This window comes from Giraffa tippelskirchi, chromosome 3, assembly GCF_054371585.1.
Source record: "Giraffa tippelskirchi isolate mGirTip1 chromosome 3, T2T-mGirTip1v1.2.pri, whole genome shotgun sequence".
NCBI lineage: Eukaryota > Metazoa > Chordata > Mammalia > Artiodactyla > Giraffidae > Giraffa > Giraffa tippelskirchi.
Window position 1 is genome coordinate 22,721,610 of NC_137277.1, and position 16,886 is coordinate 22,738,495.

Genomic DNA, 16,886 nt, shown 5'->3' on the forward strand with positions numbered 1-16,886 from the left:
CACCCCACACACTGACCCAGCATCTGAACTTGCTTAACAGGGAGCCGGGGCTAAACTGCTTCACCCTGCCTGAGAACCAGGGAGCACTGCATTTCTCCACAGGGTGGAGGAGAAGAGGCAGAATAAACCAAGCCTGGGACACCTCCCTCCTGTCTAGGTGTACTCATTCTTCTGTTTCAAAAGACGACAAGGACATGAAGTCATCTTCTACCTATCTTCTGCTGCTGGTGTCTTATGTATTCTTAGTTTGACCTGATTCCTCTTCTGTCTTTTGGCTTCATGTTAGGGGTTCTTGGTCAAAACCTGCTCTGATGTACATGGAAGATCCCAGGTTCAAAAATCAGTTTCTTTTAAAATAAGTATGGGGGGAGGCGTGAAATGAAACAGGATGTAATTGCCAAAACTAGGCTTGAGGTTGGTGGCTCTTGGAAGGATTTTCCTTAAGGCCTAGGTCTGAAAATACAGGGCAGCACTATCCTGAATGCTGAAAAGAAACCTTCCAGGGAGCCAGTGAGTCATTGTATCCAGTCGAGTCACTTAAAGCAGATTCCAGCATAGGAAACTCATTCACAATGAGTTTGGCAGTCTCATTTTTTTTAACCTTTCATCCCTAAATCTCCCTCCCTCTTTATTTCTACCCTTAAGTTTTTTGAGGGGTAGGAAGTACCTAACATCTCAGAAGCTAGGTTGGGAAACATGCTCAGTTGTAGAAACTGAGCTTTAAATTTTGCGTTTTAAAAATGTACATCAGGAGCAGTTGGGGAGGGTCTTTTCTAAAAAAACTTTCAAATTTGATTTTCTGTGCATATGGCCATTCTGTAAATACTTTGGGGTTTTTCATTTTTTTGAAAGTAGACAAAAATCTGTGGGATTTTTTTCCCAAAACATTATAAAAATGTGTTTATTTACATGCAAATAAATTTCTTTGATAAAAAGCAACATGCGTATGTGTAATAAATTTTTAACATTTGAATACTTTTGTTTATTCAGCTTTTTAAAAATCCAATCAAAAAAATTTTAACACAGTAAAAAAGTCTCCTGAGTATTACCTGATAATGGGTTAACTGGAAAGGATAATTGAAATTAGAGAAAAACCTGTGGAAGTTTTCATCTGATTTATCTTGTTCAAACCACTTTTACTATCTTTTGCACGCCTCTGTCACCAAATTCATCAGTAGTTCTTGCTGGGAGAAAACTGCTCTAAGATGCTGCTAAGTCGCTTCAGTCGTGTCCGATTCTGTGCGACCCCACAGACGGCAGCCCACCAGGTTCCACTGTCCGTGAGATTCTCCAGGCAAGAATACTGGAGTGGGTTGCCATTTCCTTCTCCAGTGCATGAAAGGGAAAAGTGAAAGTGAAGTCGCTCAGTCGTGTCCGACTCTTAGCGACCCCATGGACTGAAGCCTGCCAGGCTCCTCCGTCCATGGGATTTTCCAGGCAAAAGAGTACTGGAGTGGGGTGCCATTGCTCTAAGATGAGATGCAACTAAAAGGTTGTTTCTATTTGACATGAAGCAGTAACAACAGTGTCTGGGACAGGAGGAGGCTGTAACATCTAGACCTGGGTGTGTGGGCCTGAGAATAAGTTTCTGAAGCTGGGTTTCCTTGCTCAGGAAGTCCTTTCTAAGATTAAAAAAAAAAAATTTTTTTTAAAGTGCTTTAAGAGTTGGGTAATAAGCCTTTCAGGTAAAATGTGCCCGTTTAAAAGGTCTCTGCACTTGTTGCTCTTTAAGTAAGCTCATCTCTTAAATCAGACATTCATAATAAGCCAGTCACTGAAAGTGCAAATGAAAAGTGGTAGGAAAACAAAATCATCTACTTCGGGATACAATTAGAAGTGGTCCAGCCAGGACTGCTAGAATTTGTGATACAGTTTCTAATATTTTATCTTTGGGATATAATTCTGTGGTTTTCCGCTCTAAAGTTAAACATTCCTTATTTCATAGAAATCAGATCATAAGTTTCGAGACCTGGAATTGCTAAAGTATACTATGACATACCATGACACAATCCAGCTTCTATGGAGAGAGAGAGAGAATGTTAACCATTGGGCAAGCTCCCCCGCACCCCACCCCCCCAACCCCCCGCACCGCCTACTCGTTCAGACACGCTTGTTTCTCCCGCCAAAGTGGCGTCAAGATCAGGCTCTCACCAACCAGAGCGCTGATTGGAAGGAGGGTAAGCGCTAGAGCCCATTGGGTGCCAGCGGCGGTCGGGCGGCGGAGAGGCGGGGGAAGCCAAGGCCTTTCGGTATCACCCGCCCCCACCTCCACCAAAGCGTGCCCCTCCCCCAGCTAAAGAAATGGTCGCCCAGCTTCTGCACTGCACCCCCTGACCACAAGGCACGAGGTGCGGCCTCGCTGCTTGTCCCCAGAGCAGACGGCAGCGCCCCCTGATCCATGTACAGGGATATCCACGCCCCGCAGCGGCCCCCCAAGCCTCACTGCAACACCCGGTAATGCAATCCACGGAGGCGGGGGAGGCGGCAGCAGCGGCGGCAACAGCGGCGGCGGCGAAAGCAGCAGCAGCTCTGCCCCAATCTAGAGACTACCGGAAAGGAGGAAAATGGCTCCGAGCAGGGACCGCCTGCTGCACTTTGGTTTCAAGGCGACAGTGAGTGATAGGGGAAGGGAGCTGGGTGGCTGGGAAGGACATGTGTGCCAATACGGGCGACTGAGAAGCGACAAGACTTAAGGGGCTGGGAGGACAAGACAGACAGCTCAAGTGCTTGGTGGGTTGGTGCGTGCTGTCTGTCACGGAGGGGAGAGGACGGGGCTCGGGTGCTGTGTGCAGTTGTCCTGCTTTCTTCTCTAGGACCGGTCGGCGAGCACGCGCGCACTCGCACCCGCCCCACAGCCCCTCCCATAGACAAATACACACAGACACATAGGCACTTCCCTGCCTCTCCTTCTCGCGGTGGGCTTGTCTGCCTTGGAGGCGAGAGCGGGCTCGCGCCGCCGCCACTGCCGCCGCGCTCCCGTAGCTCTTGGGCTGACGGCCGCGGGCTGCGCCCGGGGGTGGGGGAGGGGTGGTCCTGCGCCGCTGCGCGCTCCTCCTCCTCCCCCTCCCCACGCTGTTCCGAGGCCCGGGCGGCTCTGCCCAATGAGGAGCGGCGTTGCTGGCAGGTGGGGAGTGTTTTTGTTTTGGGTTGAAGTTGAGGCTGAGAAGAGAGAGGAGCTAGCGACGAGCAGTCGTCGCCACTACCGCGGGAGGAGGAGGAGGCCCTGCTGGAGCCGAGAGGTCTCTCCTCTCCACCGACGGCCCCATCCCGCTGCTCCTCTGCCTCCTCTCGGTACCGGAACTCCGGGGCCTGCCCGGGGCCCCCAGTCTTTGCACCCCGCAGCGCCCGGCCCCGGCCGCACCCGCCGGCCCCATGAGGAGGGACGTGAACGGAGTGACCAAGAGCAGGTTTGAGGTGTGCGCCTGGGGCGGGAGGGGGCGGGTGCTGGGGTCCTGTGAGGAAGACTTATTTCCGCTCTCATGCCCCAGAAAATTCGCACCGCACCGAATCTCCTCTTTCGCCTGGCGCCGTCACCCACTGGCCTCTGGGGCTGCCACACTTCTCTCCCGTTTCTCGCCACCCGAAAGCTCAGTGCAGCCCGGCTTCCCTTGTCCTCCCAGCTGTCGCCTCCTGCGTCTTCCACTCGCGGGGCCCGGCGGAGGATTAGCTCTGGCGCCCTAATTCCCCCTCCCCCCAATATCACTCAGCTTTCCATTCTTTACACAACCCTTGGCTTGCCTCCCTTCACCCGGCAGAAAAAGCATCACAGCTGCGATCCACCAGAGGGTCCTCGTTTCTTTTCTTTCTGCCACTTTATTCTTGAAGCGAGGGGGAAATTGTGGGCCCGGGACTTTTTCTCTGAGTTTGAGAGACTTTGGTTAAACTAGGGGAGTAGGGATGGTAGACTGAGATGATAGAAACGTCCACGGGTTTTCGGTGCTGTGTGGTCTGGGTATTGTTCTGGTACTTCCTCTTCTTTCCCGTGTGGTCTGTACTTCTGTAGCTCATTGTTTCTGGGAACTCTTAGATGTGTACAGGCTTTGAGATTGGGACGAAGGTCTGAGAGACTTAAGAAAATCCATTCAAGTCCCTTTGTCTCTAAGAACTTCTCTTCTGACGAGAGAGGTTTATAGTAATGGAATTATGGAATGGATGAGGAAATAAAACATTTGAAAGCATCTTTAGGGAGTAGACAGTGTTGGGAAATGATTCCTTTGGGAAGTGAAGTATTGTAACTACAGGTGAATTACTGTATAGTAGTATACGGGACAGCGGAGCCTGGTGGGCTGCAGAGTCGGACACGACTGAAGTGACTTAGCAGTATACGGGGAGGTTTGTTGGGGGGACAAGAAAGAAAAAGAAACAGCAAGAAGAGTAAATGTTACCTGGCCTTTTTTGACAGAGAATCAGGCTGACCTGGAATCACTTACATTCAGTGTACATCTCACTTGATGTTTTTCTTCATTTTCATTTGAAGGATGAAATTGTAAGACAGGGAGACACAAGTTTCAGGAAACTTGGCAACCAAGCGTAGAGGATGAAATCGTTACCTAAGGGTTTTCAGTTTAATCTTTTCCTTGATTTCTTTTTATGCTTGTGGAGAAAATGTTTTAATTTACCCACGAAGGTCAAGACAGGAAGTGTTTGGGGAGAGTTTAAATTCAGAGCTACAGCGTTACTACAACGCCAGGAGTGGAGAAAATCAAGGAATTGGTCTCTTTAGTCATGGGAAGATATTATTACAGTAGGTTATGTTTGTGTTTACTTTAATAGAACTTTATGCTGCCCTGATGTAGAGAGACCCAGAAAGCTTAATTTATGATGGTTTCATATTCATTACTACTCTAAAAGTCCAGACTGTCAATAGAGTTACCAAATAGACATTTAACAGTTAACAGAAATCTTCAAAGGGAAACCCAAATACTGAAGAATTGAGTGGAGGATAGATAGCCTTTTGCCATTGCAGTCAGCTCTTTACCATATTGCTATTCACTTTTAGGTTGTGTGAGTAATTGTTGGAAAGAGTTCTTTTGTAGTTTGTGCTTTAAAATTGTATTGTTATATCCTGTTTTTATACTTATATTTTAATTTGTAGTTTATCTGTACTGGTGGTTCTGAAGTAATAAGAAAATGTATTGCTTTATTAAACATATCTGTTTGCGTTGATTGGTATTAACTGGGAACCAAAGTTTTCTGAAAATGTCTGAGAACAATAAGAATGAGGGAGGAACACCGCTCCTTCTACAGTGTTTGTGATTAAAATGTTTATTTGTAAACAAAAAGCTACTCTTACTATGATGTGAAGTGTTCATTTTTGTTGTTCAGTCTCCAAGTCAGTGTCTGACGCTTCATGACCCCATGGAAGTGTTCATGCTGGAATACTAATGAGAAGGGACTGCAAATGATACGTGTTAATGATTTTCATTATCTGAGTATTTTTTAAAATCATATACCCTTTAATGACCTAATTCACAAGTAATAAAACAGTAAACTATTTGATCTCATGAAATAATACACTTATTGCTAATTCATTGAAAACATTTTAAATATTTACTTTCAGTGGATAAAAGATGTAGATAAGATAAGCAGGCTTTCCATATCTAAACATTTACATCACATTTTTTTAATTCTCAAAATCTCAGAAGGTTTTTAAAAAACTGATAATTTTATGATTGGGAGTAGGTAGCTTTGAGGATTTTTCTGAGTGTAGGAAATTTCTGTAGCAAATATGTAACAACTAATTTCAAGTTACTTATGGTTAATACAAAAAGTGAAAGATTATTTTCTTTTGCTTGGCCACTTTTTTGGGGGAGGATAACTAAAACTTTTTTGTTTAATTATTTAAAGTCTTTTTATAGGGAATGTTCTTGTGTATTATGCTTTTGGATGCTGTAAGTGCTGGCCACACACTTTAAATCTCACACTCAGGTAGAATGGTAAAAAGCATAACAAAATATTTTTTTAAGTTTAATCAGGGGAGAAGAGTACCTATTAGGCAGCTGTATAGCATCCTGTGAAATAGCCAAGTAGATGACTGTTGCACAAAAGAGTTTAAAAAAGATGTGCAGATGTGAAAATTGTTTTTTGTTGTATCACTTTGGCATTAGATCTACATAGTAATAACCCTTAAAAGTTAAAATAATGTATACTAAATTGTTTTAGTCTTTTAATTGAAACTCATTCAAATACTTGTATGTTACTTGTAGTACACTTTGTTTTGTGGCAACTTTTGATAATTTCCTTTCAAATTTAAAAATGATTGTTCAATGTGTCCTGTATGTCAGGTGCACTGAGCTAGATGTTTTACCTCTGTTATTTCTGATTTTCACAATTCTGTTTTGAGGGCCTGACAAGTATTCAAGTTGCACAGCTAGTACATTGGGAAGCCAAGATTCCAATCTGCATTTTTTTTTTTTTTACTCCACTCTATCATTCTGGTCTGTTTTTAGCATTACATAGCATAAAAGCTCATAAAATGTGAAAAAGAGCTTTTCTAAAGTTCTTTATATCCCGCATGTTTTATTTTGCTTTCGCTATTGAGAGAATATAGCTGTCCTTCATTTTAAGTACTGTAACTAGTACTATCTTAACATAGTGACATTAATGACAGACACTTGTCAGGCTAGCCCTTGAATCCAAGTTTAGATTTTTTTCAGTTAAGCCTCTCCACTTTGTCATACTCTTAGTTAGCTCCATTATAAGAATGTACTACTACTGAAGGAAAAATTCTATCTTATTTGGATTTATTAAAAAGTATAACCTAAGAAAAGTATAGTAGTAACATTCACTGACATTCTCATACTATTTTACAGTTTAATCAGTGCCTGGAGAAGTTAAGACTCACATAGTTAGGCAGTGATAAGTTCCAGTTTGGGTATTTTGAATCACTGGGCGTTATTTTTTTTTTTTTCATTATGCATCGCTGCTGCTCTGATAAATCTGTAATACTGAAGTTTGTTTGATTAGGTTGTAATATTTCTTTACCTGCTTCATTTTACTGATTCAGTTTGTCCAAAATAAGAAAAATCATAAACTGTTTTGTGGCAGAAAGAACATACTGCATTGGGAGTTAACAGAACTTGATTTAGTTAATGTTGATTTTTTTAGTTAGTCTTGATTTTTGTCAACCAACTGACTATAGCTTTGGTCGTCTCTTTTCACTTTTCTGGTTTGGTCATTTACCTCTTCTGTAAGAAAAAGGAGTTAAAATCAATTACTAAGGTTCCTTTTATTCCAGATCCTGTGAATCTAATTTTTTATTAAAAGCTGACCTTGGTCGTTTCTTCTGAAATAGCCACTCCAGTATTTGTTAAAGTTTGTAGGCTCAGTCACACAGTTTAGTTAAGACTTCAGTAATGACCCTTTTTTCCCTTAAGGTTTTATCTTCTAATCTAAAGAACATTCTGCATAGTAAATAACCGTATTTTCCAAGTTGGTACATGTGGAAAATGTTATATATATTTTCCAGTGGGTGAGAGTCATTTGTTTCACTCTATTTGAAAGGCCTTGCAATGGGAGAAGAACTAGTAAAAGTAAGGAATTTTGTTTTTAACACTTTAGAGATTGGTTTGAAAGCAATTACCTATTACCTAACATTACTATAGAAAATGCAAATTAGAAGTGTGCTTTTTAGGCTCATTCAGACAATCTGTTCTTTTTTGAATAGTGTTACTGATGTTTCTTTATTTTACAATCATAGGTCCTTTTGAAGCACAGTACATTGTGTCATGTACTTATATTGTATTCACTCATTATTTAAAAATAAACATACGTTTGTATCTTGCCACAGTATACATAAGATAAACATCTAGGTACTGGAAATTATGCTTAATCTATTAAGTCATTAAATTTTTTTAACTTGGCAGAAACTTGACAAAATGTATTGTTGATATTTAAGTCCTACGTTATAAGATGTAATTTATTTCTACATTGAAGATTTTCATTCATTAAAGCAGTATTTCTGTTAGAAGTATCCACACTTTTAAAGTCATGTCTTCATGTTCTAGGCCATTTGTCAGTTTTTAGCTGTTGGTGTTGTTTTTTAATCTTAATTTTAAAAATCCTTCTATTTTCATCTTCAGAGTTGTATCTTTTCAAATTTTGGTATCATTTTTCTTACAGATTAATGAGTACTTTTTTTATTCCTAGCCCTCAGATTACTGTTTCTCAACTGGTGACAGATTGGAAACTAAATTAAAAATTTCAGTAATCTAACTAGTACTGTGGTTTTGCAAGGGTATTTTTAGATGTCCAAAATAAAATATTCCGTTACACTAGGAAAATCCAAGGGAGGGAGGAAGAAGAAAGAATGCCCTTAAACTGACCAAATTTAGCTGCTTGTGCATAGTTGCCTTTACACTGTTTTCCTATTTAGTATCCCAGAATTCATAAATTCTTAGATCAGACCCCCACCCAAAAATCACCTTAGAAAAATGAAGGCATCCAACTGTGGTTTGTTTTTTTTTCCAACTGGTGGTTTTATATCTTAATGCACTTGGACTCATTTGATAAAACGATGTTAACTTAATAATAGCCACTAACAGTAGGTGGTAGTATTGAACTACGCAGTAGTATTTGTGCTTGATTCATGTTGCTTAATTATATAACTTTAAAAAATATATGTATTTAAATGTAAAAAATCCAAAACAAATTTGCATTAGCTCTTGAAGACTATTTCTGTTAAAAGAGTGGCATTCCTGGCTAGTTATTTTCAGCACATATCAAATAACTAATTAGTAGGCATGTGATTTGAAGCTATAGGTAAGTAACCTCTTGACTCCCTAATCATATTTCCTCTAATTTGATTTTATGATATTTTGTTGTCTTTATTAAGCCTCATATTTGACAGTTGTAATCAGGTGGAAATACAATTAATTTAATCCATTTTGCTGTCTTTTAAGTTTCTATGAAGTAAACGTCACCTATTAAAACATGGTAGACAAAGATTTAGTCAGTTATGAAACAGATATTGGCTGTGTCTTCTGTCATTTTTGTCCTTGATCCCAGGAATTTCTAGTAAAAACTAAAAAAGGGAAACAGAACACTGTGAAAGTAAATAGTATATTGATTGATCTTACGCGTTACTTTGGTGCTAAGACACAAGTCATATCTAATAACAAGGAGGTGAAGATAGGCAATATATCAAATGCCTGCCCAATTTTATATTATCAAATGTACCACGTGTTATGATATTTTCTGGTGAGTGAAACTTTCTGATCAACCGAAAGATGCAGGCAGATATAATTTCACAATCATTTAAAAGTAAAAAATGGAAAAGTATTCTCAGTTTTTTACTTGTAATTTGCAATAGTAAGAATATGCCATAGGTATGGCTATTCTGAGTGTCTGAGTTTGTTTTACTATATGCAGAATGAGAGAGTTTGTGTGACAGGAGGGACAGGAAAAAAGAAAGCAGTGAAATTTCTAGACTAGGGCAGGTTTTTAAATGTAGAGTACCTCTTGTTTTATGCTTCCCTCCAGGGAAGGTCATTGCCAACTGCTTTTATTCTGAATTGCAGTTACCAACTCAAAGAGCCAGGTTTGTTTTATTTTTTGTCTTTTTTGCTTTGTTCAGTTGAGTGGGGTGAAGAAAAAGAGAAGAGATTTACAGTTCCTTGAAAATTAACAATGTAATGTTAAGTATAAATGTTAGTTAGCTACAGTTCTCTGTTGGAATATGTTATCCTTTTTTTGTCATCTTATTTTTTGAGCCAGATCATCTATATATTTTAATGTTCTAATTTTGAAATTAATTTGAGTAAGGAGAGAAGGAAAACGTTAAGATGACATCTTTAGGGTTTTATAGAAAGGAATAATTTCTTCATTAGTAAACACATGCATAAGTATTTTATATACACATATACGTGTGTATCTGTGTGCCTGAGGGTAAATTCTCTCTCTGGACCTCCATTGTCTCAACTCTAAGGTTCCTTCCAGCATGGAAATTGTATGATTCTCTCTAAGTAAATCCCCCAGGTTGCTGTGAGTTGGAGATTAGATATTCAGTTTATTGCCAGTGTTCTTATATTTGTTTCTAACTACTATTTTAGTAAACACAAAACAGCCTTTGTGACCTGACCCTATATTTATTTATTTATTAAATACTATTATATATAAATATTCTTTATTTTATATACACTTTATTTAATTTTTGACTGTGCTGAGTCTTGTTGCTGCATGGGCTTTTCTCTAGTTGTGGCCGGCAGGGGCTACTCTCTAGTTGCAATGTGGGCTTCTCATTGCAGTGGCTTCTCTTGGCTATGGAGCATGGACTTTAGGCATGGGCTTCAGCAGTCTCAGCACGTGGGCTCAGTAGTTGCGGCTCCTAGACTGTAGAGCACAGGCTGAATAGTTGTGTCACTGGGGCTTGGTTGCTCTGGAGCATGTGGGATCTTCTCAGATCAGGGATCAAACATGTGCCTCCTGCATTGGCAGGTGGATTCTTTATCACTGAGTCACCAGGGAAGCCCCTTATGTATACCGTATATGCATGTATATCTCCCCTTATGTATACCGTATATGCATGTATATCTGTATACAGATATGGTTGTTGTTGTTCAGTCGCCAAGTTGTGTCCGACTCCATTTCCTGGAGTTTGTCCAAGTTCATGTCCAGTGAATTGGTATACCATCCAACCATCTCATCCTCTGTCGCCCTCTTCTCCTCTGTCTTCAATCTTTCCCATTTTCAGGGTCTTTTCCATTGACTCAGCTGTCTGCCTCAGGTGGCAAAGTACTGAAGCTTCAGCTTTAGCATTAGTCCTTCCAAAGAGTGTTCAAGGTTGATTTCCTTTAAGATTGACTGGTTTGATCTCCTTGTTTTCCAAGGGACTCTCAGGAGTCTTCTCGAGCACCACAGTTCGAAAGCATCAACTCTTGTTCACTCTGCCTTCTTTATTGTCCAGCTTTCACATCCGTACATGACTACTGGAAAGGTCATAGCCTTGACTATATGGACCTTTGTCGGCAAAGTGATATCTTTGCTTTTTAACACACTGTCTGGGTTTGTCATAGCTTTCCTGCCAAGAAGCAATCATCTTCTAATTTCATGGCTGCAGTCACCATCCACAGTGATTTTATAGCCCAAGAAGAGGAAATCTGTTGTTGCTTCCACCTCTTCCCCTTCTGCTTACCATAAAGTGATGGGACCGGATGCCGTGATCTTAGTTTTTTGAATGCTTTGTTTTAAGCTGACTTTTTCACTCTCCTTCTTCACCCTCATCAAGAGACTCTTTAGTTCCTTTTTGCTTTCTGCCATTAGAGTGGTATCATCTGCATATCTGAGGTTGATATTTCTCCTGGCAGTCTTGATTCCAGCTTGTTTGTGCTTCATCCAGCCCAGCATTTTGCATGATGTGCTCTGCATATAAGTTAAATAAACAGGGTGACGATAAACAGCCTTGTCGTACTCCTTTCTCAATCCTGAACCAGTTAGTTGTTCCATGCAGGGTTCTAACTGTTGCTTCTTGACCCGCATACAGGTTTCTCAGGAGACAGGTAAGATGGTCTGGTATTTCCATTTGTTTAAGAGTTTTCCACAGTTTGTTATGATCCACACAGTCAAAGGCTTTAGCGTAGTCAGTGAAACAGAGGTAGATGTTTTTCTGGAATTCTCTTGCTTTCTGTATGATCCAGCGAATGTTGGCAATTTGATCTCTGGTTCCTGTGCCTTTTCTAAACCCAGCTTGAACTACTGGAAGTTCTCAGTTCACATAATGCTGAAGCCTAGCTTGGAGGATTTTGAGCATAACCTTACTAGCATAGGAAATGAGTGTAACTGTCCAGTGGTTTGAACATTCTTTAGTACTGCCCTTCTTGGGAATTGGGATGAGGACTGACCTTTTCCAGTCATGTGGCCATTGCTGAGTTTTCCAAATTTGCTGACATATTGAGTGTAGCACTTTAATAGCATCAGATATGTTATATCTGTCTGAATGATTTTTGCCAAGGAGTGAAGAATAGGTATAATGATTGTGTGATATCCTGGAGTTTAGTGTGTTATGATTCAGTTTTTAACATTTTTGGAATTTATATATTTGTATAAAGAGAACCTATTTAAAAGCATTAGCTTTAAAGTCTGAGTTTGTACCCTGGCTTTGCCATTTACCATCTGTATGATATTAGTGTCCGTGTCTGCTTGGTTGCTCAGTTGCGTCTGACTCTTTGTGACCCTATGAACTGTGTCTCACCAGGCTCCTCTGTCCATGGGATTCTCCAGGCAAGATTACTGGAGTGGGTTGCCGTTTTTTCCTCAAGGGGATCTTCTCGACCCAGAGATCAAACCTGGGTCTCCTGCATTGGCAGGCGCATTCTTTACCACTGAGCCATGTGGGAAGCCCTGTATGACCTAAGACAAGTCATTTAATCTCTCAAAGTCTCAAATTTTCAATATCTAAAAAATGGGTATAAAGCCTACTAACACTGGATTATAAAGATTAAATTCTATGATGTTTTTATAACATTGAGCAAACATTATACATGGTCTATTGTATGATAAGGGCTCAATAAATGATGCCTATTATTATATTACTTTCTGGAGTGAAAGTAGTTTTGAGTAGACTTTTGGTAAATCATTGTTTTAAATGCTTTAAAGGAATATACTATTTAAGGGAAAAAGTATTATAAAGGAAAGAATGTAATTAATGATTTCATCTGATTCAATTTTATACATTGGGTTTATTGGACAGAACACCTATGAATTTTAATCAGTATAACTGAACAGTAATAATTTGATGATGTTTATATGGAGTTTATACTGTAACCATTATTGTGTTCACTGTTAGGCAGATGTGGGTAAATGTCTCCTGAGATGAGAATCTGGAACCAAATTGTAAGTTGACATTTAAGACAGTCAGCTTTTACCCCGGAAACTGGTCATTCTTCCTTTTCTGGCTTGTAGAAAATAAAGCTATGGCATGACTGAACATGGACAAGTAAGTAGAGATGCATTTATTTATTTATTTTTAAGAGCACTGCATTACAAATACCCTTTCCCCACACTCATCCTTATCAGTTTTTTTGAAAGTTATTTACATGCCTTCATGTAAAGACACTTCTGTTGCAAAAATCACATCATAGCTTGTTTCTGCAGCCCATTTGTAGGAAGGAAACCTGATATATTTTGGAAGCATCCTTGGATAAGTTGAAGCATTTATTTAATAATGTAACTTTCCTAACACATTATCATGAATGGTAACTTCAGGAAGATAAGGGACTTAATATTCAGTATTCTTAGTCACAGCTGGCTGGAATTATACAAAAGCAGCTTCCCAAATTAGATCTACACAACAACAAAAAATGCAGTTTTACCGAGGTCAACACATTCCTTAAGAAAGAATAATTGTATTTAGATTATTTGCCTCAAAAGGTGGATTAAAGGCCCTAAATGACATAAATTTCATCTGAGCACATCAGTTTCTGGTCCAGACAGAAAAATTTGGCCTAAATATAGGAGTCAAGAACTCAAGGGGACCTTCTGTTGGCGCTACTGTAAACTCACACTGCACACTGGGGAAAACTGCTTACTTCTCTGTCTTTACAGCTCTTAAATAATGTTTCCAGTATCTATTTCCCTACCTTATTACAAACTGGATCAATACAATGTTTTATGCCCTTTATACCTCTATTGAAACAAAAAAGATTAAACCTAAAACTCTTATGTTTAAAAAATAAAAATTATTTTTGGCTGTGCTGGGTCTTCCTTGTTGCATAAGCTTTTCTCTAGTTGTGGCGAGCAGGGGCTACTCTCTAGTTGTGATGTGCAGGCTCAGTAGTTGTGGTTCCTGGGCTCTAGAGCACAGGCTGGATAGTTGTGGCATATGAGCTCAGTTGCTCCTCAGCCTGTAGGACCTTCTGGACCAGGGATTGAACCCATGTCTCCTTTATTTGCAGAGGGATTCTTTACCACTGAGCCACCAGGGAAGCCCCTAAAACTCTTAACTTTTTAATAATACTCCATGACTTAAATGGACAGCATTAAGGAGGAATAAATAAAACTGGATTTAATTTATGGCAACCGAGTTGCACAGTAGAGATAAATAAGTAGCAATCTGAATTAGACATTTAGACTCACCAGTGAAGTTTTTTGTACAGTACTAATCCCTTGAAAGAATACAAAGTTAATTTGTATTTACAACTTGAACTCCACAGGGAAATCAGTTTATATACCATGGATTTGCCATCATAAAACCAATAGCTCTTTTCAGGTTTCTGTCCTGTCTTAGATGTTTTAGCCCTAGAAGCAAGAGCAATAACTAATGTATAGCACCTAAAATACAGTTATTTTACAACTTGTACATTTTATAACTGAAATATATTCAGTTATACTAATAAAACTATCATACCACGCTACAGCCTCTCAAACTACCAAGAACAAATATATCTGGGAACTCAGCAAAGCTAATCTGACCTTGTCTGGGGCACAGAAATTCTCAGTCCAGAAAACCAGGGCATGCTGTTGGTAGGAGTTCAGTTCTGTTTAAATTTTATTTAGCATTAGTATGTGTTAAATACTGATAGGTGTTAGAAATGCAAAGCTGCTCCAAAACATTGTCTCTTCCTCAGGGAGTTTGTAATCTACATAGGAAGAAAACTGCATGAGAAAAATAATTTAGTGGGTTCTGGCAGTGATAGCTATATGGGAGAGTTATAAGAAACAATTTCATTTCTTGGGAAACAAAGCAGTAGGATTACTAAAGAGAGAGCTAGTCAGAGTAACTGCTCTTCTCTAAAGCTGGACATTTCTCAGAAATTTAAGCAGAAATTAATCAAGGTTAGAAGGAGAGTGGACATGGGGAGAGGGGAGGAGAGGATGAGATGTGTGGAGAAAGAAACATGGAAACTTCCATTACCATATGTAAAATAGATAGCCAATGGGAATTTGCTGTATGTCTCAGGCAGCTCAGACAGGGGCTCTGTATCAGCCTAGAGGGGTGGGATGGGGAGGGAGATGGGAGGGAGGTTCAAGAGGGAGGGGGCATACGTATACCTGTGGCTGATCCATGTTGATGTTTGACAGAAAACAACAAAATTCCGTAAAGCAGTTATCCTTCAATTAAAAAATTAATACATTTAAAGAAATAAAAAGAAAAGTAGTAACAGGAAAATAACACTTCCACCAGTAGTTCCAGGAATTCATTATATAGTAAGTAGTTATACACGTACTGTTCCATTTGTTTTTAAGGCAAGTAATAAATATTTTTAAGGAATTTATAAATGATTGAAAAATGCTGACCCTCGTATATGGAGGGCATCCTACTAACCTCCCTTCAGTAGGACAGATATTTTGAACTATCTTAAGTAATAGCTTAATACAGTGTTTTACATATTAAAGAACATGTTCCCATTTATGATTTCATTTGAACTTAGAAAAAAATCTTGTATAGTAGGTAGAGGATATTTTTCGCTATTTTATCCATAAGAAAGCAGATACTCTGAAAGGCTATCATTTTCCACATTAAATAGCTAAGTATTTAAAAGCCAGAACTTTAATCTGGTTGACTTGAAGTCTCCTATATGTGCCTGTAGAGCATGCCAACGGAGAATGGGTTGTTTTGAAAAATTTACCCATTGTTAGTTACTCTTTTGAACCATAGCAGGTGTTTATAAGATGTTTGGTTAGGATTGATTAACACTTAAATTTGTGGCCAAAGAATTAAGCGAAGTTAATTTCATGTGGACTGGAAAGTATGGACATTGCTTTGGCTTACTAGCCAGCTTAAATAACTCTTAAACAACTGTAAACAAATATTCTGTATAAACCTTATCAAGTCGTAAATGCCTTTTAGATACTAGGTAATAAACAATATACCACTGTTGAGTGAAAAATAATAAAAATTCAGGATACGATATTTTATGAATAAACACACATTTCTAGGTCAAAGATCAACTAGGCTTAATAGAATAAAAGATTAATATCAGGAAAAATACTGAGAAACAAAAAGAGTATTTAAATTATTTATTTCAATAATTTGAAATTTGCATTAAAAATAATCCCATTCATAAAGTGCAAGGTGTTCTGGAGTTATGGCCAAGATATTTCTGACCCTTCTCCAGGGGAACTTCCTAACCCAGGGATCAAGCCCAGTTCTCCCACATTGCAGGGGGATTCTTTATCAGCTGAGCCACCAGGGAAGCCCAAGAATACTGGAGTGGGTAGCCTATCTCTTCTCCAGGGGATCTTCCCGACCCAGGAATCGAACTGGGGTCTCCTGCATTGCAGGTGGCTTCTTTACCAGCTGAGCTACCAGGAAAGCCCTTTTGACCCTTCTAATATCTGTCAAATATATATTCATATGAAATGTGTGATAATTCATTACATTACCTTTCTAGTCTTGACAGTACTACACACCTACCTAGGATCCAGCTTTATTTTTCTAGGTTTTTAAATATTCTGGCTGTTGTCAAGTGATTGGGGACTTGTCAGTATTTCTAGTAACAATATTGTTTCAGAGATGAATTAACAGAATGAAAACAACAGGATTCAGTTCAGCATTAGGCTGGGAGCCAGGGGAGAATATATATGCTCCACGTTATCTTAACTGGAAATAATGTTTTTCTCTTATGAAATTAGGCCTGGATACACATTCAGGTTGAAGGTGCATAGCCAGCCAAATAGTTTTTGTAAGTAGTTGTTTTGCTTAATGCCAGTGGTACTAGAAAGGAAATGATCAAATTGAAATCTTAAGCATAATTTAACCAAAAATTACCTGGTGGTGCTAGTGGCAAAGAACCCACCTGCCAGTGCAGGAGATGCAAGAGACACAGGTTCGATCCCTGGGTTAGGAAGATTCCCCTGGAGGAGGAAATGGCAGCCCACTCCAGTATTCTTGCCTGGGAAATCCCATGGACAGAGGAGCCTGGTGGGCTACAGTCCATAGGATCGCAAAG

At 39.5% G+C, this 16,886-nt stretch overlaps 1 protein-coding gene across 5 annotated transcripts in view; it reads left to right on the forward strand.

Annotated features, from left to right (window-relative positions):
• The first annotated feature begins 2,164 nt into the window (after positions 1 to 2,164).
• FBXL20 (F-box and leucine rich repeat protein 20) overlaps positions 2,165 to 16,886 on the forward strand; it is a 93,496-nt gene continuing 78,774 nt past the window's right edge. For 2 of the 5 annotated variants that reach the window (XM_081582233.1, XM_081582234.1), the window contains exon 1: positions 3,080 to 3,407. In XM_081582233.1, the coding sequence (XP_081438359.1) occupies positions 3,102 to 3,407 (306 nt within the window). In that variant the 5' untranslated portion in view covers positions 3,080 to 3,101. Of the gene's footprint in view, positions 2,613 to 3,079; positions 3,415 to 16,886 lie in introns of those variants that run through there. The other 3 variants (XM_081582236.1, XM_081582238.1, XM_081582235.1) reach the window with 2 other exon arrangements.